Raw genomic sequence first — 25,643 nt, forward strand, 5'->3', positions numbered from 1 at the left:
TTTCCAAGTTCAAGTCAGCAACCCATTGAACTCTGTATCCTTATACTTCACTAATTTCCTATTTTATAGTGACCTTCAAATCACTCAGCAGCTAATTTCAACGGCTAAGATTTGTCGTCATCTGTAATTTCTCTGTGTTCAGATCTTTAGTTCTAAAATTTCAGTCTCTGATTGTCCACATTTCTTTTATTCCCTTTTCCTCTTTTAGCTATTAGCATCTGATTTTGATCTTTCCACATTCCTTTGGTTGACCAGCCGTTTCCTGGAATCGGTTTTTTTCCTGTCAGACTGGACTTCATGAAAAGCTACTCCGCCGACATGCTCACCAGCATCTTCAACGTCTTGCTTCCACCTCACACATTTTACTGATCTTCAATCTGGAATCAACCCAACTCTCTACTTTTTCTCTTCCTGCTCTTGAGTGGTACTAGCAAAACTTACGCAGGATATCAATTGGCTCCTACAGTGGTCTTGGTTACCTCCCTGACCGCACCGCAATTCATTCCATTCCATTAAAAAATTAATGTGTAGGCCAGTTACTAGGCATATAGCCCTCTTCTGATCAAGAACTATTCTTCTTCTGGAGAGTGAACTATGAAGTCTGTTGGGGAGCTTCTGGTAAACATTTACTCATTCCTAAAAAACATAACACTAGGAGGGAGATGTTCCTCTTTTCTGAATATTGTTATATTTGGCTGTGATGCCAGAAATGGCTGAAGCTGTCTTGCTGTGGTCCTGAGAATGAAGCCTCGCTCCAAGGGGGGGCACTGCTGAGAGCAGTGCAGAGAGCTGGGTCTAGAGCTTCGACATACTGTGGAGCACTTCTGCCTGGAATGATAATAAATTACCTTGCAGTTTAAGCCAGCTTGAACTGGAGTTTTCTCTTACTCTCAGCAGAAGAAATTCAAGCTTATGTGAAGCAGCTATTCTAGGAGTAAGGAGCTATAAGTTAAAGAACCTAAAATGTAGGATTGATTAAGTGGAGAAGTGGGGTGAGGACAGGGAGAATTGTACTTTTCTGAAGGAATAATTGGAAAACCTTGCCGTGCCATTGACTGAACCATCGGAAGTCATACCTTGGGACCTTGATGCTGTGCTTCAGGGGGTGGTATTAAGTGACCAGTAGAAGAACTTCAGGATGTTGGAGTCTGTTGTGTACTTATTGCAGCCTTCAGAAAAGTCCTGGAAGGGAAAGACAAGTATAGGTTGAAACTGATCTGTCTAAAAGCAGAGAGCAAGATTTGGGGGCATTGGGAGACTGAAAATCTGCAATCTGTAATCCACATTTACAGAGTCTGATAATTTGGAGTCTTTTAGGGTTGGAAAAGCCAAATTGTTTATCCATGCTGAAGTTAGTCCAAGCAAGAGAGGGAGGTAGGAAACTTAGCAGAAATTTAAATGAGGTAAAAACAGCCTGATTTTTCAGGCCCCTTTCAAGTTCTCCTATTTAAGTACTTCTGGCCAGACAAAGGAGACCCAAGTCCATTGTTTTGAATTCCCTCAAGATAAAGGCTATTCAACTGAGGGCCTCTGGGAATGTCCAGGATATTGAGGTGGCAGTTAAGACACTGACATTTTCAGACTCGGAGTCAATGTCTAGACAAAATGTTGGGCTATGGCTACTAGCCAAGCATTAACCAAAAGAAAATAGACAAAACTTACTTAGGTTTTAGTATCTATATTGCCAAAGAAATTCTAAACTTGACCAACATAGTCTGAGACTGTCCACCCAAAGACTGTCACTTTTGTCATGAATCGATGTAATATTTGGAACACTGAAGCTGAGGGCGAAACATGGAGAGTTGTAGAGTAGCAAAGCCTGAGCTTTGAAGGACTCTTCTTGAGCTACCCCATCTCTGGTCTTCCCATCATGTGAGAAAAATAAATATCCTTGCTGTTTAAACCAACTTTGAAATCAAAGACATTTTATGTGCTAGGACCATCTTGGAAATACGATTTTTATCTTCAGGGCTACATGGAAGTCTCTTAACTCAGGGCCAGGGGCCTATGTTGTCTGTTCCAAACATTAGCCACTATATTTACGCACCCTCCCCTCATTCTCAGGTCCCTCCCACATTACCCTTACAGCCAAGACGGGATTCTGTCAGTTTTTGTCTTCTCTTGTGTGGTATGTAGAGTGAGCTCCCAAAGATGTGTCAACCTAACTCCTGGAACCTGTGAATAAGATGAATTATCACTCCCATGATTATGATATGTTACTTGGCAAGTAGATTTTAAGATAAGAAAATTATCTGGATGGGCCTCATCTAATCACAGGAGTCCTTCAAAGCAGATAAATTATTCTTGCTGTTGGGAGAAAGGGAAGTCAGAGGGATTCAAAACATGAGAAGGGTTCAGTGTGGTGTTACTGGCTGCAGAGACAGAGGAGTCCATGAGCCAGAGAGTGTGGGTGGTCTTCAGAAGCTCAGAAAAACCCCTGGCCCAAAGCTAGCAAGGAAACACGTCCTAGGTCCACAGAACTAAATTTGTCCAACACCATGAATGAACTTGCACGTGCATTCTCCCCCCAAAGCCTCCAGCTGAAAGCCCAGGTTAGCTGACACCTTGCTTTTAGCATTAGGAGACCCGAGGCAGAATACCTTGCCAGGATTTACGACCTATGGAAAACAATGAGATAATAAATGGGTGTTGTTTTAAGCCACGAAATTTGTTGGAATTTGTTACACTGCAATAGAAAAATAATACATCCACCTTTAGGCTTATCTATATTTCTAGCCATTCTTCCTGCGTTAAAATCTTTCTTCTAGAGTGAACTCTTTCATCTGTGTTGCAGACTCTTTTCAATCCAGGGACATTGCTTTATCAGTTATCCCCTCTCTTCACAGCTTTGATCACTATCTTGCATAAGTACCTCCCTGGGATCCTGGTTTCTCCTTGAACTTAAATCCCACCCCCACTTTTTGTTTCTCCCTTCCCACTAGTCGTCATCACAACGCTGTGAGGTAGCTTCTATTACTATCTTTATAAAGATAAATAATTTCTTTAAGGCCATAGAACTGCTTATGACTGGACTGAGAATCAAATTCAGTTCTCCTGGTCAGAGCTCAACTGCTTAATCCCCTCCTTTTATTATTTCTCATGTTAGCTTCATGCTGATTCTCCCTGTTAAGATGAGACGGATTTAAGGAAACTATTTTTTTTGGAGTGATTGACTCATTACATTTTATCGTGAATTGTTTCACACTGCAGTGTAAAATGTCAAGTACAAAAATGCCTTGAAACTGTTTGCATCTTAACTCATTATTTCTAATTCTAAAATGTATCTTAATTTTTTTTTTTTTTTAAGGGTTCAAGCCATGGTAGGCATCAGTAACCAGGTACAGAAATGGTCTTGGTGCCAGTGTTGGGGTGGGGGTGGGGCAGTTTCAGCTTCCTTAGCTGCTGGCTTTTTTGTTTGCATTGATGGATGGTGAGGATTAGCAGGTTAGTTCTTGGCTGCTGTCCCTCGATGTTGGCCCTAACCCCCTAAAAAGGCTGGCAGAGGGCGATGGTCTTCTGGTCCTTTGACTCTTCTCTTGAGTCCTTTCCCAACCTCTCCTAATCTTAAACTCATTTCTACCTTCATGGGACTTGAAGACTCCCTGTTAACATACTGGTGTGTTTCTTGTCACTGTGGACATTATTTGATTAATAATGACTGATTGTACCAAAACCTTTCGTAGATTATATGTGCATGCTTCCCTATATTATCTTCCGAATTTGTTTTGTATCTGTTTTGAGGTTTCTCCTTTTAAAAAGTGTGCCATTGAAATGCAAATCATGTTACTTTAAGTAACACTGTATTATTTCAACCTCTGGTAAGTTATAATTGAAGCCTTTATTTCCCCCATTCTTTTGATCAATTTTATTTTACATTTAAATAATTATTTATGATCATGGATTGATATGTTTTGGTGATGAAAATCTGAAACATATATCTCAGTGTGGTACTTCTTCAGAGCAATTGTATTTTTCTTCCTTTTTCTAGCCTAAAAAGTATTTTTCATTAAAAAACCAGAAAGAAATACAAAATATTATTTTATGAATTTTTCTTCTCCTTGTGGCTTAAACCTTACTTTTGTTTTCTGGCAGTGTATATGGTGCATTTTACAGTAATTTTTGCTTTCTGTTCCTAACCCAATAGATCCTAAAAGAAAAGGATGAATTGAAAAGCCAGCTTTATGGAGCGTTACAACAAATAGAGAATCTTCGAAAGGAATTGAATGATGTGCTAACCAAGCGTGCCCTTCAGGAGGAGGAGCTTCACTGTAAGGAGCAAAAACTAAGTGATGTTAAGTCTCATCAGGCTGACCTTGAACTAGAAGTCAAGGATTCCCTGGATACCATCCAGAGGCTAGAAAGTGAATTGAAAGAGCAGAGTAAGATTCAAAGCCAGACGAAAGCTGAGAAAGCGCACCTGGAGGAAGAAATTGCGGAGCTGAAGGAGAGCCAGGCCAAGGACCAAGCTCAGCTTCTTGAGATGCAAGAGGCCATCAAGGACTTGAGTGCCATCCGGGCAGATCTCGCCAATAAATTGGTGGAGGAACAGAGAGCCAGGAAAGAGGTACTCAAGAACCTTTCTGACCTCAAGACACAGGCAAAATCCAAAGATGAAGAAACAGCTACAATCATTACACAGTTAAAGCTAGAAAGAGATGTTCACCAGAGGGAGCTGGAAGATCTCACATCCTCATTGCAGAGTGTGAAAACTAAACATGAACAGAATATCCAGGAGCTGATGAAGCACTTCAAGAAAGAAAAGAGTGAGGCCGAGAATCATATTAAGACACTGAAGGTACCCACACTGAATTATCCTGATGATACTGGAGGAAATTTTCTGGTGGCTCATGAAGTTAATAAAGCGTAAATTTTTAGAGATCATTCTGTATTCCCAAGCACTGAAGGGAAGATAGAACTAACAATAAAGAGACTTATTCATGCCTGTTCGGCCAGGTTGAAATGAGTTATAGTAGCCACCTGGGAGCACCTATTTCAGAGCACTGAAGCCCTTTAAAAAGAACGTTTAGCTATTTTGGGAGTTCAGGAAAGGCAGAGGTGGCAGTAAGTCGTGGACCTGAAACGTGCCCTCATTCAACATTTATGATCTCCTAAAATATAAAAGGCAAAGACTTGTCAAGGTCGTAGAAGCTATAACCATGGTCCTTATTGGTATGGTAACTAAAGTGGATCAGCTTATGGGTTTTGTAAACCCAAGGCTTTTGAGATTTACCCCTTCTTTTCCAAATCAAAGTTGCCTGAGTAAATGCATATTGAGATCTTACATTTGGGGAAATATTGTAAGATCTAATGGTATTAGCATTTATCACCATGCAGGGGAATCATTTCATAACATGATTGTCAGGAGTGTGATAAATCTATCCCTCCTTCCTGCTTTAGTTTTTCTCCATAGCACTCATCATCATATGATATAGATTCCATAGTTTTAATTTTTTAATCTCCTTTTATTAGTATGAAAACACCATGAGGACTGGGATTTGATTCTGTTTTGTTTACAGCTATATCCCCAGTGCCCAGTTCCTGGAACATTATACATATCTGTTGAATGGGTGAACACATGGATAAATCTTCAAAGATTAATATATTTTTTCTCAAAATTCCTTGAAATGCCACTACCATAAAAATGCTTATGATAAATATGAAATTATTAATTATTAATTATAATTAAACTGCCATTTGTAGAATGCTTTTGGCTATTTTATTAATTCTTCTCCAGCCCTGTATAGACTGCTGGCAGTAGTGGATTTGGATTCATTTACGTGGGGTGGGCAGAGCAGAATGGAGACTGAAAGAATATGTAAGAGGCCTCTATTCTATTTCATGTAACCTAAGACACCATCATTTGTAAGATGGATCATTGTTGTGTGCTAAGAAAAAAAAATACTGCCTATGAAAACATGACATGCTATCAACTGTAAGACAACATCCCAAGACAGAGAAGGTAAAATGTGAAAAAAAAAATACATGTTTTGATATTGGTGAAATATGGCATAATAGTCTTTCAGAGTTGATATGGACATAAACAAGAGTAGAATCAGATATGGAGAAGAGCTGACCGTAAAGAAAATAAAATAAATATATATTGATTGATTGGCTGTGGCAATAATAATAATACTAGCAGACATTTTTTCAGCACTTAGTTTGTGCCGGTTTTATTACTATAAGAATCGTACATGTGTTACCCATTTAATACTCACATCATCCCTGCAGATTGTGTGGTGTTAATTTCTCTCTGATGAGGAAATTGAGACGTGGGAAGTTAAGTAACTTGCCCAAGGTCTTACAGCTGGAGAGGAGTAGAGACAGGATTTGAACTCAGGTAGTCAAATGCTTGAATTCTTAACTACATTGCTGTACTGGAGAAGGTTTAGAATCTAGATTGACTGGGATTAGATTTGGGTGACTAGTTGGATAATGAGGCTGTTTGTCAAGATGGATAATATAGACAGAACAGCAGATTTGGAGAGAATAATGCCAAATCCAGCTTTTTAGCATGTTGAGTTAGTTGGAAGGGACCTTAAACCTAACCATGAAAGTCTGGGTAGAACAGTTTAGTACATAATGGGTTAGAAGTTGAGGAGGAAGTTGAGATTAAAGTTAGATATTTGGGAGCCAGTAATCCATTGTTGGCAGTTGAAATCATAGGATTTGAATGACATTATGCAAAGAGAAAGAAGAGGATGAAATTCTAGAACACCAGTGTTTAAAGGAAGAATTGAGAAAGAGTTTCTAGCAAATAAGAATGAAGAACCATATGGGAAACAGGATGAGAACCAGAAGAGAATGGTATCTTGGAGACCCAAGCAGGACATTTGAGAAAGGTATAGTCAGGAGTGTCAACGTGGCAGACAGGCTAAAAGAAGAACCAAAAAAGTGTTCACTTGTCACAGATGGGTGGAGAAGGTCCCTGAGGAGATGTGAGGGGTTGGATCAAAAACAGAGTGGATAGGATTCAGCAGGAGACGGGGCATATCTTCCTCTGAAGGTTTTGAAAGAAAGAAGTAAGCTTGGGTAAGTTGATAGGAATGGACTAGGGTTGTTGATATGACTCTTGACTGATGGTCTCTTTCTTCCCTCTGAAGGAGAGTAGAGTAGCAGTGCAGTAAGGAGTCTATGGTGGTGAAGACGTAGTGCTGTGAAGGCTGGTACAAGCTGCATGAGGCTAGTCTGGGAGCATGCAATGTGCTGCCATGTGGCTACCGTTGAAGAAGTATCATGGGCAAAGGGATGAGAGAGTGGACGGAAAGGAATCTAGGACCACAGGCTGCTTATTTGGTAGGAATTCTTAAGAGTTCAGCGTTAAGGTCCAGGGGGTGGTAATGCAGTGGGTTGCTGTTGTGGAATACAGGTGAAGGTGGTTGGAACAGAGCAGGTCAAATAACTTTGAAGTTAGTTTGTTGGGTAGATATTTGGGTATTTATGATGCTGTTGTGAAGGCATTAATTGATCACATGGCCAAAACTTCATCGAAGAGGACGACTGGTCGATCAACTGCTGCCATCAAGGAAGGTGGAGTTGATGGGGAATGGCGTGAATCTCAGAGGAAGGCAGGGCTTTTGCATGAAGATGAGTGTGTCATGATTTGTTAGGCCATGGCGTGAGAAACGGTTCTTTCAAAGAAATTGCAGTTTTCTTGGGAATGTAGTTGAAACTACACCCTCCTTTTCTTCTCTCTGTTACTGACATATTTCTGGCTTTCATCACCACTATTTAGGTTGTGTGATAAACACACATTTCAGCAGGAGCTGGTAGTGATTTAATCAGTTACTACAGTTTCAAGGTCATCTATATAAGAACATCATTCTCACATTGTAACATGCTTTCTTGAGAGGGAGGTGAAGTCAGGAGGTACAGCCTGTTTGACAGAAACTGCATTTGCTCCTGGCCGCCTAGGCATATGAGCAATATATCATGCGTCATAGTAGCAAACAGGATGTGGGCAACTAACTTGGACTATGGAGACATGAGACACAGCTCGTGGGAGTAGCCTCCCTACTTCCCCCTTAGTTCCTCTTTCTACCCCCCAACTCCTCCCTTTCAACCTTCAGATACCACCTGTTGCCTTTTTCAAAACACTGATCTAAGTGCATCACTTCTTGCTCAGAAACCTTCAAAAACCATTACTGTCTCTGGAGCAAAGTCTCAAATCTAGTCCAGTCCTCCTCAGTATGGTCCCACCTGAGCTGTTCACATTTGGAGCCTTTTATGCTCCCCAACTGGCCTCATACGAATGTACAGCTTTCCTATACGTACTTTTCACTGCTTGCTCTTCGTCTGGATTGTCTTTTCCCTCAATCTGCAGGAGGAAAAAGGCTGCCTAATCTTTCAAGGCCCAATTAATTTTTCACTTCTTTTATGGATTCACTGAAGATGGCATATATCTCAACTGAGGTTGGGATAAATCTTTCGATTCTCTGTGTTTCCATAGCTCTCTTTTGGAACTGCTAGTACAGCACATTTAGGCTGCCTTATATTATGGTGTGTTTGTTTTGTGTTCATACATCTCCAGAGGGGCAGGTAGCAGGTCTTAGCCATTTTTGTATCCTCTTATGGTGTCTAGCATGATGTTTGAGACATATAGAACATGTTCCGTGGATGTTGGATTAAAATGTTTGAAAAGCCAGAAATCAAAGGATTTGCTGCTGACTTGCTTTGTGATCTGTCTGGTTTGGCTCTTTCCCTGTAATGTGGTAAAATTGCTTTCCTCATCCAAAAGAAGTGCTTTGTATTTGTGTATAGTGAGGTGACAATAAAGCTTTAAGACATTACCTGTATATAAAGAAGACACCGTTTGGAACTATTCTGTAGATTCTCCGAAAACTTTAGATTTTTTTTTTAATTCGGAAGACTGAGATGTGGAGGGATGTTGTAGTTACTCTATAATGTGGTACAAAAGAAGCATACGAGCTTAACAGGAGAACCAGAGATCGTGAGAGCCCAGTACTCTTCTCTTAAACCGAATAAGTTACCCATAGGAACAGCCCCACCTCATGCTATTTTATGAATATAATTCTGTACCTTTGACTCGTTTATATGAATTAACAGGAGTTGATAGCAATGGTCGTCATCGAAGATTTAATACACTGAGTTATGTACAAGAGGGCTTTAGATAGATAGCTCTGTAAATGTTACATTTCTTTGTCTTTCGGCTTCACCTTAATCTATTACTTTTTCTGAGTCTAATAAGTGTGATACATTACCCATACTTTTTTCTCTGCAGAGGTTATATTTTTCCCCATCTAGATCTACCCTTCTCATGCCTGTTTTTAAATTTATATGTAAAATATTTTTATGAAATACTCTAGCTGCTATTAATATTTGAAGGATATTGGGTTATCACCTCATTATTATTTCAACAAAAGTAATTTTGTAAGAGCCTTTATTGGAATCAGAAGACCAAGAGTGGAGTTCTATATTTTTGCCATTTGCTGGCCATATGATCTTGGTCAAGTTACTTAACCTTTCTGTACTTCATCAGTAGAATGGAAACAGTAATGTCTTTCTCTATCACAGGGTTTTTGTGAGTGTTACGTCACTTTGTAAACCCCAAAATGAAATGTAAATGTAATAGTAAAACTACAACAAGAAGTAAGTTCTTAGTCAAACTTAAGCATTAGTGTGCTGGTAACTGTTTTAAAAATAGGTTCTCCGGGGGCAAAGAGGGGAACCCAGATTTGTAGCATTTGCCAAGTTCAGTGGTATAAAACCCCCCATTTGGCTGGTTTCAAGCTATCAAACAGCGTCACTGGAGACAGAGTTGGGAAGAGATGAGCACAGTTGGTTCCTGAGTGTCTCTGTGAGCTGGCCCAGACACCACTGGCCTTGAGGGAAAACTGTCTATACCTACACTTTTTATAAGACACAAAGAAAAGCTAAGTATTCTACTAAAACCTAAAATAATAATCGAACAATTTTCCTGATGAGAGACTTTATTTTGTAAGTTTATTTTTGGGTAGTGAATACAGGATTCCTCATTAAAAACATCGATTCTTTTGTTAACTCAAAGTGGCATCAAGTCTTAGCTGAATTTTGTGGGGTGAATAAGATACAGATTCTTGTCTGAAACTCACAAAATTTCTTCCTTTTGGGAAATTGCTTCCAGCGATTATGTTCCTATGTACCTGATTATATACATATAATAAACTTATACAAAGGAAAGAAATATATTTTAGGCATTGAAACATGTATTTTAAACAGATTCTATGTGGGTGCTTACAGGCTGTCAGTAACTGGTAGGTGTAACTAGTTAACATTGCAAGTTGCACCCAGCTGGTTTTTAAAACCATATGATATAGGTACCTTTTAAAGACAGTGAGGCAGAGTAGCTTGAAAACATGGACAGTAGAGAGAATCCTGCGTTCAAATCCTGGCTCTGCTTTACTCACTACATACCCTTGGGCAAATGATTAGTGTTGTTCTGCTTCAGTTTCAAAACAGGAGACAATAACAGTGTCTCCCTAGTCAGGTTTTGGTGAGGATGTAATGAGGGACAACTATACGAAAAGGTCTTAGAGCAGTGCCTGACATATAGTCAGTATTTACATTGTTGTTATTTTAAGTCTTTAACTTCACATGCCTGGCAAATCCTTATTGAATCCCATCCACCGATTATTCCTATTGTTTTTTTTTTTAAAGCTGATTCTGGTTATATTCCAAATAATAAACGAAAACGAGGTACTTTATTGCACTATTGGTACTGAAATAATCACTGGTAAACTCTTTCATATTAAGTTATTTATATTTTTTGGCTACTCTGATCCATAATCTTTTTAGCCCCACAAGAGTGGTATTAATAATTACATTGTACAAAAAATACACAAGTCTTTCACAAAAGCGAGAGTGTAGCTTGAGTAGGAATATTGTTAAGCTCCGTTTATAGATGAGGAGACTGATCAGGCAGTAATATCCCATAGTATATCCTTATGGGGACATTTCTCTAATAACCCTTCCCCTCTCAGCACTTAGTGTCCCTTCTTTGGGTTGCACGTACCTCTGCTTGCACCTTTATGAAGCACTTCTTGTTCATCGTTGTCAGAATTGACAGTTGTATCTGTCTCTTTTACGGTTCATGCCTGTTATCTTCAGCACCTAGTAGAGTACCTGTCACTTAATTGGTTGCTCAGTGAATGCTAAGGAGAGATTGAACACATGCAAAGAAAGTTTCCTTTGCATGTATGTTTATGTGTGAATGCTTAGAGGTAGCAAAATCTCGAAGTGTTTGCCCACTGATGTAATGTGGAATTTGTTTTGTGTACAGTTTGGCTGTGGCCAGTGGACTTTCTCTTTTCTCCTTTTTCTCTCAGGCAGAAAGCTTAGAAGATAAGACTATGGCTAAAGTCCAGCGTTCTCAGCTAGAGAAGCTGAAATCACAGTATGACAGGCTGACAGAGGAATTAACTCAGAATGAAAATGAGAACAAAAAACTGAAGCTAAAATACCAGTGTTTGAAGGACCAACTAGAAGAAAAGGTAAAAATGTGAATGAATTTTAATTTAAAAGACTTATTTGAATTTCTTCTAGTGTTTCTTCTAGAACATAGTTTATGTACTACTAAATGCTAATTTTTAGGCTTTCATAGCAATTTGTATTGGTGCCAGAAAACATCATAGAAGTTTATTAGAATGCTGTGATTTTTATTCTTTCAACCAACTAGTAACCTTCTAATACTTTGGATTTTAAATTTCTTCTGGATCTTAAAATAGGCATTTAGAGGCAAGGTAGCAAAGAAAGGAATTACGGTTTATTGAAGACCTACTTTATGGCAAGTATTTATGCCAATTGATTTACATATGTGTACTCATTGAATTCTCACAGCTCTTTGGGTTAGATTTTATTGATCCCTGTTAACCTATGAGGAAACTGAGGTTCAAAATAAAATATATAATAGATGAAGTGGTCACTGTGCACTAGGCACTTTTAATGCTCATAGTCATTTTATGAAATTGATACTATTATGCTCATTTTTGCAGTTACAGAGACTGAAGCTTAAGAAGGTTGGCAACCTTGGAATATTCCCAGCAGGCTCACTGCTTTCCTATCAGTAGACGTGTAAAATTTCGGGGGGTGTCTGCTATATACCAGGCATTGGGTAGAATACTATGGACTTCTAGAGTCACTACTTCTGTGGCCAAAAGTCAACTAAGAATAGAAGACAGATTAGTTAAATTTGCGTTCTGTGTCTTTACCAACTTCCTAAAAGGATTTACATTGGAGTGTGATAGAAGCCAAATAGAAAAAAGACTATTAACATATGGATAATAGGATAAGGCAGGATAGACTGGGCCAGATGACTCCTGTTCTTGATAAGGGTTACTAACTAACATCTGTGTTGAAGGAAATATCACTAGGTGGGGTGTCATCAACCTCTAGAAGAAACTTTCTTCATGCTTTGCTCATCTTTTCCTCTTTTTGTTGTTTCACTGTATTTCGTATATATATATTTTACCTTCCTAGTAATTGTTAAAATCAAGGAAATAAAATTTAAGTTAGTTTGGAGTTTATGATTAAATGTGCTTAAGTTGCTAAATTTAGGCCTACAATCTTGACAATTGTAATTTAGTTCTTATGTCACGCTTTGTTTTGACTAAGTCTAATGTTCACACATAATTAATGTATCTGTTGCCAGGGTGTAGTTGCTTTGAAGATAATACTAAATTTTCCAACTTTTCCATAATTAAAAGTTAGCCAGAAGATTGTATTAACATGTTTTGTGTTTAATTATTTGCATTTAAGAAAGAGTGGGGGAAATTTTATGTTGAAAGTGTAAAGTTTACCTTGTTCTGCTTAAATAAATGCTTCTCCACTATCTGTGATGTTCCAGGTATTTATGCATTGTCATACACTCATATAAATGGAACATTCACCTTAGAACAGAGTTTTAAAATTTAATGATTGTACAGTAGTCCTCCCTCATTAGTGGTTTCCCTTTCCATTGTTTCAGATACCTGCCACGGTAACTGAAATTACCAATTTTGGGCCAAATGCAGTTCAGAAAGATTAAATGGAAAATTCTAGAAATAATTCATAAGTTTTAAACTGCACATTGTTCTGAGTAGCATAATGAAATCTTGAGCTGTCCCACTTTCTAACACCCGTGATCCCCACCTATCTCAGTCTTCTGCTCCTAACATCCAACCATCGACATCATCATGGCTTGATGATCCAGGATCACCCAAAGCAGGTGATCCTCCTTCTGAGGTATTATCAGAAGGTCAGCAGTAGTTTAATGCTATGTCACAATGCCTACCTCATTCACTTCATCTCATCACATTTTATGTAGGCATTGTATCATCTCTTATCATCACAAGAAGGGTGAATACAGTGCAGTGAGATACTTTGAGAGAGAGAGACCACAATCACATAACTTTTATTACAGTATATTGTTACAATTGTTCTATTTCATTATTAGTTATTGTTGGTAATCTCTTACTGTGCCTGATTTCTAAGCTAAACTATCATAGGTATGTATGTATAATATGTATAGGGTTTGGTACTATCTTCAGTTTTAGGCATCCCCTGGGGGTCTTGAAAGATATCCCTCACAGATAATGGGGGACTACTGTATTCCTTTGCTATGTACTGAGCATCTAGTATGTGGGAGGCATTGTGCTGGATGCTGGAGATGGGATATATCAATAGATAAGACACAGATCTGCAATTGAAAGCTTCTAGTGGGATCATTAAAAGCAAAATCCCTTTCAGTTGTTAAAACTATATAGTCAAGTCCTGATAATGGGTCCTAATGCAGAGAAAAGATGTCTCTGACGTCTAAAATGGTAAATAATCTTAAGGATACATAGACACACACACATATATAAATATACACAGCTTATATGCTTGCTTTTCTTTAATATTTTTTGTGTACATGATTGCTATGTAGTTTTGATTGACTTAGCTGTTTGTGTAGGCCTGTTTTTTTAGTATAGTTAGCTATGAATCAAAGTTTCACTGGGTCCAGTCATCTACAGATAGGGCCTTTCTCTTCGGGAAGTAGTATAGCATTAGTGGCTATGGACAACTTTGAGTATAAATCATTTTCTAGCTGTGTGGCATTAGGCAAGTTGCTTAAAACTCAAAGCCTCGAGAGGGAAGACAGCAGAGGCAAGAAGAACTACAGTCCTGCAGCCTGTGGAACAAAAACAGCATTCACAGAAAGATAGGCAAGATGAAAAGGCAGAGAGCCATGTATCAGATGAAGGAACAAGATAAAATGCCAGAAAAACAACTAAATGAAGTGGAGATAGGCAACCTTCCAGAAAAAGAATTCAGAATAATGATAGTGAAGATGATCCAGGACCTCAGAAGAAGAATGGAGGCAAAGATCGAGAAGATGCAAGAAATATTTATCAAAGACCTAGAAAAATTAAAGAACAAATGAACAGAGGTGAACAATACAATAACTGAAATGAAAGCTACACTAGAAGGAATCAATAGCAGAATAACTGAGGCAGAAGAACGGATAAGTGACCTGGAAGACAGAATGGTGGAATTCACTGCTGCAGAACAGAGTAAAGAAAAAAGAATGAAAAGAAATGCAGACAGCTTAAGAGACCTCTGGGACAACATTAAATGCAACAATATTCGCATTATAGGGGTCCCAGAAGGAGAAGAGAGAGAGAAAGGACCTGAGAAAATATTTGAAGAGATTATAGTCGAAAACTTCCGTAACATGGGAAAGGAAATAGCCACCCAAATCCAGGAAGCGCAGAGAGTCCCATACAGGATAAACCCAAGGAGAAACACGCTGAGACACATAGTAATCAAAGTGGCAAAAATTAAAGACAAAGAAAAATTATTGAAAGCAGCAAGGGAAAAACAACAAATAACATACAAGGGAACTCCCATAAGGTTAACAGCTGATTTCTCACCAGAAACTCTACAAGCCAGAAGGGAGTGGCATGATATACTTAAAGTGATGAAAGGGAAGAACCTACAACCAAGATTACTCTACCTGGCAAGGATCTCATTCAGATTTGAGGGAGAAATCAAAAGCTTTACAGACAAGCAAAAGCTAAGAGAATTCAGCACCACCAAACCAGCTCTACAACAAATGCTAAAGGAACTTCTCTAAGTGGGAAACACAAGAGAAGAAAATGACCTACAAAAACAAGCCCAAAACAATTAAGAAGATGGTAATAGGAACATACATATTGATAATTACCTTAAACGTGAATGGATTAAATGCTCCAACAAAAAGACACAGTCTTGCTGAATGGATACAAAAGCAAGACCCATATATATGCTGTCTACAACAGACCCACTTCAGACCTAGGGACACATTCAGACTGAAAGTGAGGGGATGGAGAAAGATATTCCATGCAAATGGAAATCAAAAGAAAGCTGGAGCAGCAATACTCATATCAGATAAAATAGACTTTAAAATAAAGAATGTTACAAGAGACAAGGAAGGACATTGCATAATGATCAAGGGATCAACCCAAGAAGAAGATATAACAATTATAAATATATATGCACCCAACATAGGAGCACCTCAATACATAAGGCAACTGCTAACAGCTCTGAAAGAGGAAGTCGACAGCACAATAATAGTGGGGGACTTTAACACGTCACTTACACCAATGGACAAATCATCCAAACAGAAAGTTAATAAGGAAACACAAACTTTAAATGATACAATAGACCAGATAGATTTAATTGATATTTATAGGACATTCCATCCAAAAACAGCAGAATACACTTTCTTCTCAAGTGTGCATGGAACATCCTCCAAGATAGATCACATCTTGGGTCACAGATCAAGCCTCAATAAATTTAAGAAAATTGAAATCATATCAAGCATCTTTTCTGACCACAATGCTATGAGATTAGAAATCAGTTACAGGGAAAAAAACGTAAAAAGCACAAACACATGGAGGCTAAACAATACGTTACTAAATAACCAAGAGATCACTGAAGAAATCAAAGAGGAAATCAAAAAATACCTAGAGACAAATGACAATGAAAACACAATGATCCAAAACCTATGGGATGCAGCAAAAGCAGTTCTAAGAGGGAAGTTTATAGCTATACAAGCCTACCTAAAGAAACAAGAAAAATCTCAAGTAAACAATCTAATGTTACACCTAAAGGAACTAGAGAAAGAAGAACAAACAAAACCCAAAGTTAGCAGAAGGAAAGAAATCATAACGATCAGAGCAGAAATAAATGAAAGAGAAACAAAGAAAACAGTAGCAAAGATCAATAACACTAAAAGCTGGTTCTTTGAGAAGATAAAGAAAATTGATAAATCATTAGCAAGACTCATCAAGGAAAATAGGGAGAGGACTCAAATCAATAAAATTAGAAATGAAAGAGGAGAAGTTACAACAGACAGCTCAGAAATACAAAGCATCCTAAGAGACTACTACCAGCAACTCTATGCCAATAAAATGGACAACCTGGAAGAAATGGACAAATTCTTACAAAGGTATATCCTTCCCAGACTGAACCAGGAAGAAATGGAAAATATGAACAGACCAATCACAAGTAATGAAATTGAAACTGTGATGAAGAATCTTCCAACAAACAAGTCCAGGACCAGATGGCTTCACAGGTGAATTCTATCAAACATTTGGAGAAGAGCTAACACCCATCCTTCTCAAACTCTTCCAAAATATTTCAGAGGAAGGAACACGCCCAAACTTATTCTATGAGGCCACCATCAACCTGATACCAAAACCAGACAAAGATACTACAAAAAAAGAAAATTACAGACCAATATCACTGATGAATATGGATGCAAAAATCCTCAACAAAATACTAGCAAACAGAATCCAGCAACACATTAAAAGGATCATACACCATGATCAAGTGGAATATATCCCAGGGATGCAAGGATTCTTCAGTATACACAAATCAATCAATGTGATACACCACATTAACAAATTGAAGAATAAAAACTATATGATCATCTCAATAGATGCAGAAAAACTTTTGACAAAATTCAACACCCATTTATGATCAAAACTCTCCAGAAAGTAGGCATAGAGGGAACCTACCTCAACATAATAAAGGCCATATATGACAAACCCACAGCAAACATCATGCTCAATGGTGAAAAACTGAAAGCATTTCCTCTAAGATCAGGAACAAGACAAGGATGTCCACTCTCGCCACTATTATTCAACATAGTTTTGGAAGTCCTGACCACAGCAATCAGAGAAGAAAAAGAAATAAAAGGAATACAAATTGGAAAAGAAGAAGTAAAACTGTCACTGTTTGCAGATGACATGATACTATACATAGAGAATCCTAGAGATGCCACCAGAAAACTACTAGAGCTAATCAGTGAATTTGGTAAAGTTGCAGGATACAAAATCAGTGCACAGAAATCTCTTGCATTCCTGTACACTAATGATGAAAAATCTGAAAGAGAAATTAAGGAAACACTCCCATTTACCATTGCAACAAACAGAGTAAAATACCTAGGAATAAACCTACCTAGGGAGACAAAAGACCTGTATGCAGAAAACTATAAGACACTGATGAAAGAAATTAAAGATGATACCAACAGATGGAGAGATATTCCATGTTCTTGGATTGGAAGAATCAATTTTGTGAAAATGACTATACTACCCAAAGCAATCTACAGATTCAATGCAATCTGTATCAAATTACCAATGGCATTTTTTACAGAACTAGAACAAAAAATCTTAAAATCTGTATGGAGACACAGAAGACCCTGAATAGCCAAAGCAGTCTTGAGGGAAAAATACGGAGCTGGAGGAATCAGACTCCCTGACTTCAGACTATACTACAAAGCTACAGTAATCAAGACAGTGTAGTACTGGCACAAAACCAGAAATATAGCTCAGTGGAACAGGATAGAAAGCCCAGAGATAAACCTATGCACCTATGGTCAACTAATCTATGACAAAGGAGGCAAGGATATACAATGGAGAAAAAACAGCCTCTTCAATAAGTGGTGCTGGTAAAACTGGACAGCTACATGTAAAAGAATGAAATTAGGACACTCCCTAACACCATACACAAAAATAAACTCAAAATGGATTCGAGACCTAAATGTAAAACCAGACACTATAAAACTCTTAGAGGAAAACAGAGGAAGAACACTCTTTGACATAAATCACAGCAAGATCTTTTTTGATCCACCTCCTAGAGTAATGGAAATAAAAGCAAAAATAAAAGGGACCTAATGAAACTTAAAAGGTTTTGCAAAGCAAAGGAAACTACAAACAAGCTGAAACGACAGCCCTCAGAATAGGAAAAAATATTTGCAAACGAATCAATGGACAAAGGATTAATCTCCAAAATATATAAACAACTCATGCAGCTTAATAGTAAAAAAACAAACAACCCAATCAAAAAATGGGCAGAAAACCTAAATAGACATTTCTCCAAAGAAGACATACAGATGTCCAAGAAGCACATGAAAAGCTGCTCAATATCACTAATTATTAGAGAAATGCAAATCAAAACTACAATGAGGTATCCCCTCACTCCAGTTAGAATGGGCATCATCAGAAAGTCTAGAAACAAATGCTGGAGAGGGTGTGGAGAAAAGGGAACCCTCTTGCACTGTTGGTGGGAATGTAAATTGATACAACCACTATGGAGAACAGTATGGAGGTTCTTTAAAAAACTAAAAATAGAATTACCATATGACCCAGGAATCCCACTACTCAGCATATATCCTGAGAAAACCATAATTCAAAAAGACACACGTACCCCAACGTTCATTGCAGCAGTATTTACAATAGCCAGGTCATGGAAGCAACCTGAATGCCCATCGACAGACAAATGGATAAAGAAGAAGTGGTACATATATGCAATGGAATATTACTCAGCCATAAAAAGGAACGAAATTGGGTCATTTGTAGATATGTGGATGAATCTAGAGACCCTAGAAAAATGGTACAGATGAACCGGTTTGCAGGGCAGAAATGGAGACACGGATGTAGAGAACAAACTTATGGACACCAAGGGGGTAAAGCGGCGGGAGGTGGGGGTGGTGTGATGAATGGGGAGATTGGGATTGACATGTATACACTGATGTGTATAAAATGGATGACTAATAAGAACCTGCTGTATAAAAAAATAAAATTAAATTTTAAAAAAACCCCAAAACTCAAAGCCTCAGTTATATCATCCTTAAAACAGGTGTATTAATAAACTCTATTATGGAATTAAATGTGAAAATGTATATAAAGTGCTTGGCTGAATTTCTGATACCTGATAAGGTATCGATTAGCACCTGCCATTATTTTGTTATTGTTACGTTACCAAATAGATGCCAATTAATGGTTCAGCCCAGCAATAAACCAATCAGCAAGCATTGATTACCCAATAATGTGTCAGGTATTAAGGGCCAGGGAACTGGGAGTAAGACTTACTGTGGAACGATGCTGATTGGAAGTTTAGAGCCCGACTGTGTTGAATCACTTGAGATGATGGTCCACAAAGAGGCACCGATGTGAGAAGAGCTGGCAGTTCTATCAGCAAGTGATATTGCAGGCATGTTTGTTAAGCAAACCAAACAGGTGGGCAGGTTTGTAATTATGCTTGCTATTTGAAGACAGGAACCAAGTCTTGGTTGTTTTTTTTATCTCCAAGACCCGGCCGAGAGCCTGACACATGGTAGGCAATTTATAAGTAAATTGTGGTTGAAGAGATATGTGTGTATACACACATGTATGTACACATATGTTTACATGTAGATAAAAATATCAATAACCTATGGATATGTATGTACATTCATTCTCCCTCTTTCTCCCTCTCCCTCCTCCTCCCTCTCTCTCTCTCTCTCTCTCCCTCTCCCCCTCCCCCTCTCCCCCTCCCTCTCCCTCTCTCTCTCTCTGTTTCTCTCTCCCCCATTCCCCTTCCCTCTATGAGTGTGTATGTGTTGACCAGATTGGGGGAAATAAAAACAAGAAAACAGGACAAAAATATGTTTTCAATGAAAAGAAGCCCATGACCTATATCCCAAAGATTCCTACTGTTTAAGCAATAGAGTGAACTTGATAAATGGGGCCTAATGGATTAAAGGAGTTTCTAATCAAAAGGGTTTCTGTAAGAACCATTTCTGGTTAGTATATAGATTATGTAGGCTCTCTGAGATGCTTAGCTAACTCAGTGAATACTTGCTTTTTTCCATAGTTATACTTAAGTTTTTTTAGAAGACTTTCTTTCTCTTTTTTTTTGACTTTATTTTCTATTATTAGTTCTTTTGGGAGATGTGAATAGCTGCAGTGAAACAATTAGGAGACAAATTGTGAGACATCTAAGGCAATTGCAATTCACAGGAACCTAAGTGTTGAATCGATTAGGATTTGTAGAAATGTACTTTTGTTCCTTCTCATGAAATCCTTTATTGAAATCATTTGTGAAGTGACACCTAGCAACATATTTAAAGCTATGGCTATGTTGCCTGAAAACACTTAGGAAATAATTTTCTTTTACAAAATGTGGATCTTTAAAAAATGGTAATTATAATTCACATTTGCAAGTGTAATTATGATGCCCATTTTTTACAGATGGTGGAAACTGAGGGCGAGCGTGTAGTATAGTGACTTGCCGAACATTGCATAGCTTGTGGTGGAAAACAGGATATGAGCATAAATTCCTTGTATTTTTCCCTTTATTTACTGCCAGTAAAATGACTCACATTTGTGTCTTTTCAATGAAATTTTAGTGTTGAATTTAAATTTAGGGTTATTATATTCAACACATTACCATATCCTCTCTTATGTTTTTTAGCCTGACACAAATTTTGGAATAGAAGTCATCAATGATTTTGTTAGAAAAGTCTAATTAAAACCTGATATTTCCACATAAAAGATATCTGTGACTGGAAAAAATGAATCAGTGTTGTTGAAATTTGTGTTTTGTTTCTAATTTGACCATCTGTTTAGGATTGCTGTTTCTCATGATGTGGAAAAATATATATGATTGTCAGATGTCTCTTCTATAAAGTATTCACTACTTTGCAAAAACCACAGTTTCACATATTTTACTAAGATAGTAGCAGGCAGAATTCTCTGATTTCCATTTTTTTTTTTTCCAAGTACGAGAAAGAAGTAGAAGCAAATGAGCTGTTGACTTCTAGCATTTATTTAATGGTTACACTTTACGCCATTTTTAGGCAGACTGTGCTCTTTCTTTGGTGCTTCGTCTATTTTAAATAGTGTGAGTAGAGTAAAGCTATAGCAAACTTAAACCAGATACGTTAAATAAACACTAACTAAGATACTATGAGTAAGTTCCTGTCAGATTTCTCTCATTTAAAAACAACAACAATGAAAATAATAATAAAATGGTCAAATTGAAGGTAACATTATAAATTTTGCATTTGTCATTTATAAAGTGCTTTTAATTGAATCCCTGATAGTCATTAAGCCCAGAGTAGTCCTTACTTTCACAGAGAGTTGACAGAAACACCAGTGTTTACCATGTATGAATCACTCTGCCAGATGTTAAGAAACAAGTTTAGAATGCAAAGATGGAGTGATTGTGCAGTGCCGGGGGAGCCCAGTTATACATACAGCTGCGGCGGAGGGAGGGGCAAGACGTAAAGATGTATAGAAGGACATTTGGTCTAGTTTCCAGACTGGAGCACAGGTGTGGAGAAGCCATTTCCAAAGTCTCCTCCATTGGCAGTGACCTCTTTACCAACCATTTACGATCAAAGAGGTTGATTTTAAGTGAATTTAAGGAGTGAAGTCCAAGTTTGTGTCTTTATGACCCCTGATTTGGACTTGATTTTGAGGCATTTAATCTTTAGCTGAGTGGTTGATAACTATAAGGGCTTGAGAAGAAAAAAGTCCTTTTGGGGACTTGCCTTTAAAATCCTGTATTACTAGTTTGATTTCATTTCCTTGTGAAACTGTGAGTGATACCCATCCTGTGGGTGTAGGAGTTAGGCTAAATAATAGTACCTACAGTTGCTTGTGGTGTGTAAAGCCAAGGGGAAGAGGCCACATGAAAGATCTCTGTTGCATCTGTGTCAGTGCTGTGCTGGATGTTGAGCAGACCTAGCTTGCGTTGGTGGACCCTAAAAGGGAACATAAAATGAATGTCCTGGTTTGTTTACATTATGTTTCTTTTATCACCATTTAAAGCACCAATTGACTCAATCCATTTTATCATTTAATCTTGAACAAGCAATGTTCTTTCAATTAATGAAAAACCAATAACTAGAAGGTGCTTATTGTATACACGAGTTATATTATTTGGAGATTTGTTTTTAAACTTTTTCCCATATTCTTTCATAAGAATAAATGCATGCTTAAGCATCCTTTAAGGAAAAAAATAGAGGAGAGGAAGAAATTCTGATGGTTTCCAAAGACACCGTAAGCTTATAAACATTTCTCTGGAAATGAATGATGCACTTTTTTTCTTTTGAAAATTAAACAATGTTCGTTCCAAATGCATAATTTGAAACTCTAGTTGTTTGTTTCCTTGTCCGTATTTTGTTTCAGAAATAGAAATGCATCAAAAGTGGCTGATTTTAAATAACTAATGTTATTTCTGTTTCCAGGCATTGACTTAAGAGAAATACATCATAATTACAAAATGGTCCTAAAAGTTAATGAATGCATAAAATACCCTTTAGAGGCATTTTTGTTTCCAACTGTGAATATTAATTTCTAGGAATGTATCCAATACATATCCTAACACCTTTTTGATTGTGCTGCCAATGATCTTTGTATTGCTCAATATTCTCCTAGAAAAAGAAACTAAAAAGCCTGAGGCAAGAATAATTTCCTTAAATGGGGTTAGAAGTTTAAATTTGAATTTCCATTTTTTGACTTCTGTTTTATGGATAACTTTCCTAAGCCTGCCTAAGACCAGGTTATAGATTGGAAAGTCTTCCACACTCAAGTTTTAACATGCATCAAATCATCTATCCAGTTTTCTAATTATGCCATTACTTTTTTCAATTAACTCTACTGTTTTACTAATGCTCTTAGTTCTTACTCTTATATATTATTAATCATAATTTCCTCCCTCCTTTGAAGGAAATAGTATAAAGTATATACTTACAGAGGAGAAGGAAGTGTATATCTAACTCAAAAAATAGTAGCATTTTGATTTTAATCTTCTAGTAGGAATTACAGTGTTCTTTTGCTTTCTAAATACATGTAAAGAACTCTCTTATTCTCTCACACTTAGACTTATACGTAACTCATCAGCAAATGTTATTAGCTCTATCCTCAAAATTTATTCTGATTTACTTCTTACCACTGACAGAACCTTCACCTTTGTGACATCAGCTTACTTTGATGGTTATAATAACCTGCTACTTACAAGATGCTTGCTCTCAATGATTTGACTAATTAATGTATTACAAAAACAAACTTACTGAAACACAAGAAGTTATTGAGTTTAGAGATTCTGTTTTCTTTTTTTTCCTTCATTGTTGTGCAGTTAGGGACTACTATGCTTGGCACATAGAGAATACACTAAAAAAAAAAAAAAAAAAAGAAACACTAATGGAATGAATGGAACATAAAAGGATATTTATGTTTCAGAAAGATTTATTGATTGACTGCTATGTGAGCCACTCTATTAGATGCTGGGATTTTTTTCTCTTTTTTTAAATTTACTTTTTATTGAGCTAACACTGGTTTATAACATTATATAAATTTCATGTGTACAGCTCTCTACTTTTATATACACTGCAGCGTGCTCACCACCAAAAAGTTAGTTTCTGTCTGTTGCCATACCGTTGATTACCCTTTACCCATTTTGCCCTCCCTACCAGTCTTCTCCCTCTGGTAACTATTACTCTGTTTCCTGTATCTATATGTTTGTTTTTGCTTGTTCGCTTATTTTGTTTGTTTGTTTTTTATATTCCACATATGAGTGAAATCATACGGTATTTGTCTTTTTCTGACTTGTTTCACTTAGCATAATACCTTCAAGTTCCATCTATGTTGTTGCAAATGGCAAGATTTCATCTTTTTTTTATGTATGAGAAGTATTTCATTTTGTGTCTGTGTGCACAGACACACACCACATCTTCTTTATCCATGTATCTGTTTATGGGCATGTAGGTTGTTTCCATATCATGGCTATTGTACATAATGCTACAACGAACATAGGGGTGCATGTATCTTTTCTAATTAGTGTTTTTGTTTTCTTCGGATGAATACCTAGAAGTGGGATAGTTGGATCATATGGCAGTTCTATTCTTAATTTTTTGAAGAACCTCTATACTGTTTTCCATAGAGGCTGCACCAGTTTACATTTCCACCATAATTGTACGAGGGGTGCTGAAATATTTAAATGAAGAGAAATAAGATCTTTGCCCTAGAGGAACTCACAGTCTGTTGAGGTGACAGACATAAAAGACACACAGAGTAGTAAGTGCTACAGCAGAAGCTCATACAAAGTGCTGCAGGAACATAGAGAAGGAGCACCTAGTATTCCTAAGAACCGAGGTTACCTGCCTTTGCTATAATAATCACATGAGTGATGAAGTAGGTGCATGTTATTGGACTTTCATAACAAGTAAAAAATTCAGTTTATGACCTTCCCTTGTCCTCTTTATTCCAGAGTAGTGTTGGGTTCACAGAGGGCAAAGGATATACGGAGGTTGAATTCATGGGGACTCTTTCAAATTGATCTTAACTATTGATTTTAGAATGGTTCTTGCTTTATTGTGGTTTTAATTTTTTGATACCCATCTAAGTGTTTAATATATAGCCATAATTTTAAGAAATCCATACTCATGTACAATCTTCTGTTTTTAAGAAATGTTTGAAAAAAGTAGTTACATGTGACAGCAATTAATGCATTATTTATTTATTTGTTGGCTGTTTTGCCAGACAGCTTGAACTGCAGTATAGTAATTTTCCAGATTAAACTCTTTTCAGATTTCCTATAATATCCATAGTAGATCCTTCTCTTTTAGTCATGCTGCAATTTCTGCCTTGGTTGGCATTTCATATTGTGTCTTAGCTTCCTTGCAGCTGAGTCAGCTCTGTTGGCAGAAGTAATGTGAGCCTTCTTTAGAGAGTCAGATAAATGGCTTCCAGATAGATCCAATTTTTGTTCAGGTTAGTTTCATAATTTGCCTTGTAATGCTAGTATCCTGGATTTAAGGCTTAGGCATGATAGTTATCTTGAGTTACAGAAATATTCTTCCTCAAAACTTTTTAGGTGATGTATGCAGGACTATAGTTTCAATAAGCCATGCTTCCAGTAACTTTGAATTACATTGCATTAGTTTTAACTTCAGCCCTTAACTTTGATTTCTCTTTTACTGCTTACTCTCTCTCTCTCCCACCCCCTGCTCATGTATTATAGATGGCCTTGGGGCTGAAATATTGCACACTTATTCAAGTTAGTCTTCAGTAAAGGAAAAACATTAGCTTTGTAAATTAATGACTTATTTAGTGGTGTGAGTGTGCTTTATTTGCTATAATGTTTCTCTTAAGGTGTGTGAAGAACTGTTTTCATTTTATGTAATAACCGTATTGGAAATAAAGTGGCTTTTCTGGAATACTTAAGACATTGAAGGAATCTCATAAGCTTTTGCCAAGGAGATAACATTTTGGACATGCTCTAGTTTTATTGAAGTTGTTCTGTTTTCATTAAGATTGTGTCTCCTTGTAATCTTTATAGCCTTTGGGAAAGTGAATGTTCTAATTAGAGGAGCACTT

General features: G+C 37.3%; 1 protein-coding gene across 5 annotated transcripts in view; it reads left to right on the forward strand.

Moving 5' to 3' along the window:
* CEP128 (centrosomal protein 128) overlaps positions 1 to 25,643 on the forward strand; it is a gene marked incomplete at its 3' end in the record, with an annotated part of 432,096 nt that overhangs the window by 154,741 nt on the left and 251,712 nt on the right. For all 5 annotated transcript variants that reach the window (XM_082451219.1, XM_082451220.1, XM_082451221.1 and 2 more), the window contains 2 exons: positions 4,145 to 4,795; positions 11,322 to 11,486. In XM_082451219.1, coding sequence (XP_082307345.1) covers positions 4,145 to 4,795; positions 11,322 to 11,486 — 816 coding nt within the window. The remainder of the gene's footprint in view (positions 1 to 4,144; positions 4,796 to 11,321; positions 11,487 to 25,643) is intronic.

This window comes from Balaenoptera physalus, assembly GCF_965194825.1.
Source record: "Balaenoptera physalus genome assembly, chromosome: 2".
NCBI lineage: Eukaryota > Metazoa > Chordata > Mammalia > Artiodactyla > Balaenopteridae > Balaenoptera > Balaenoptera physalus.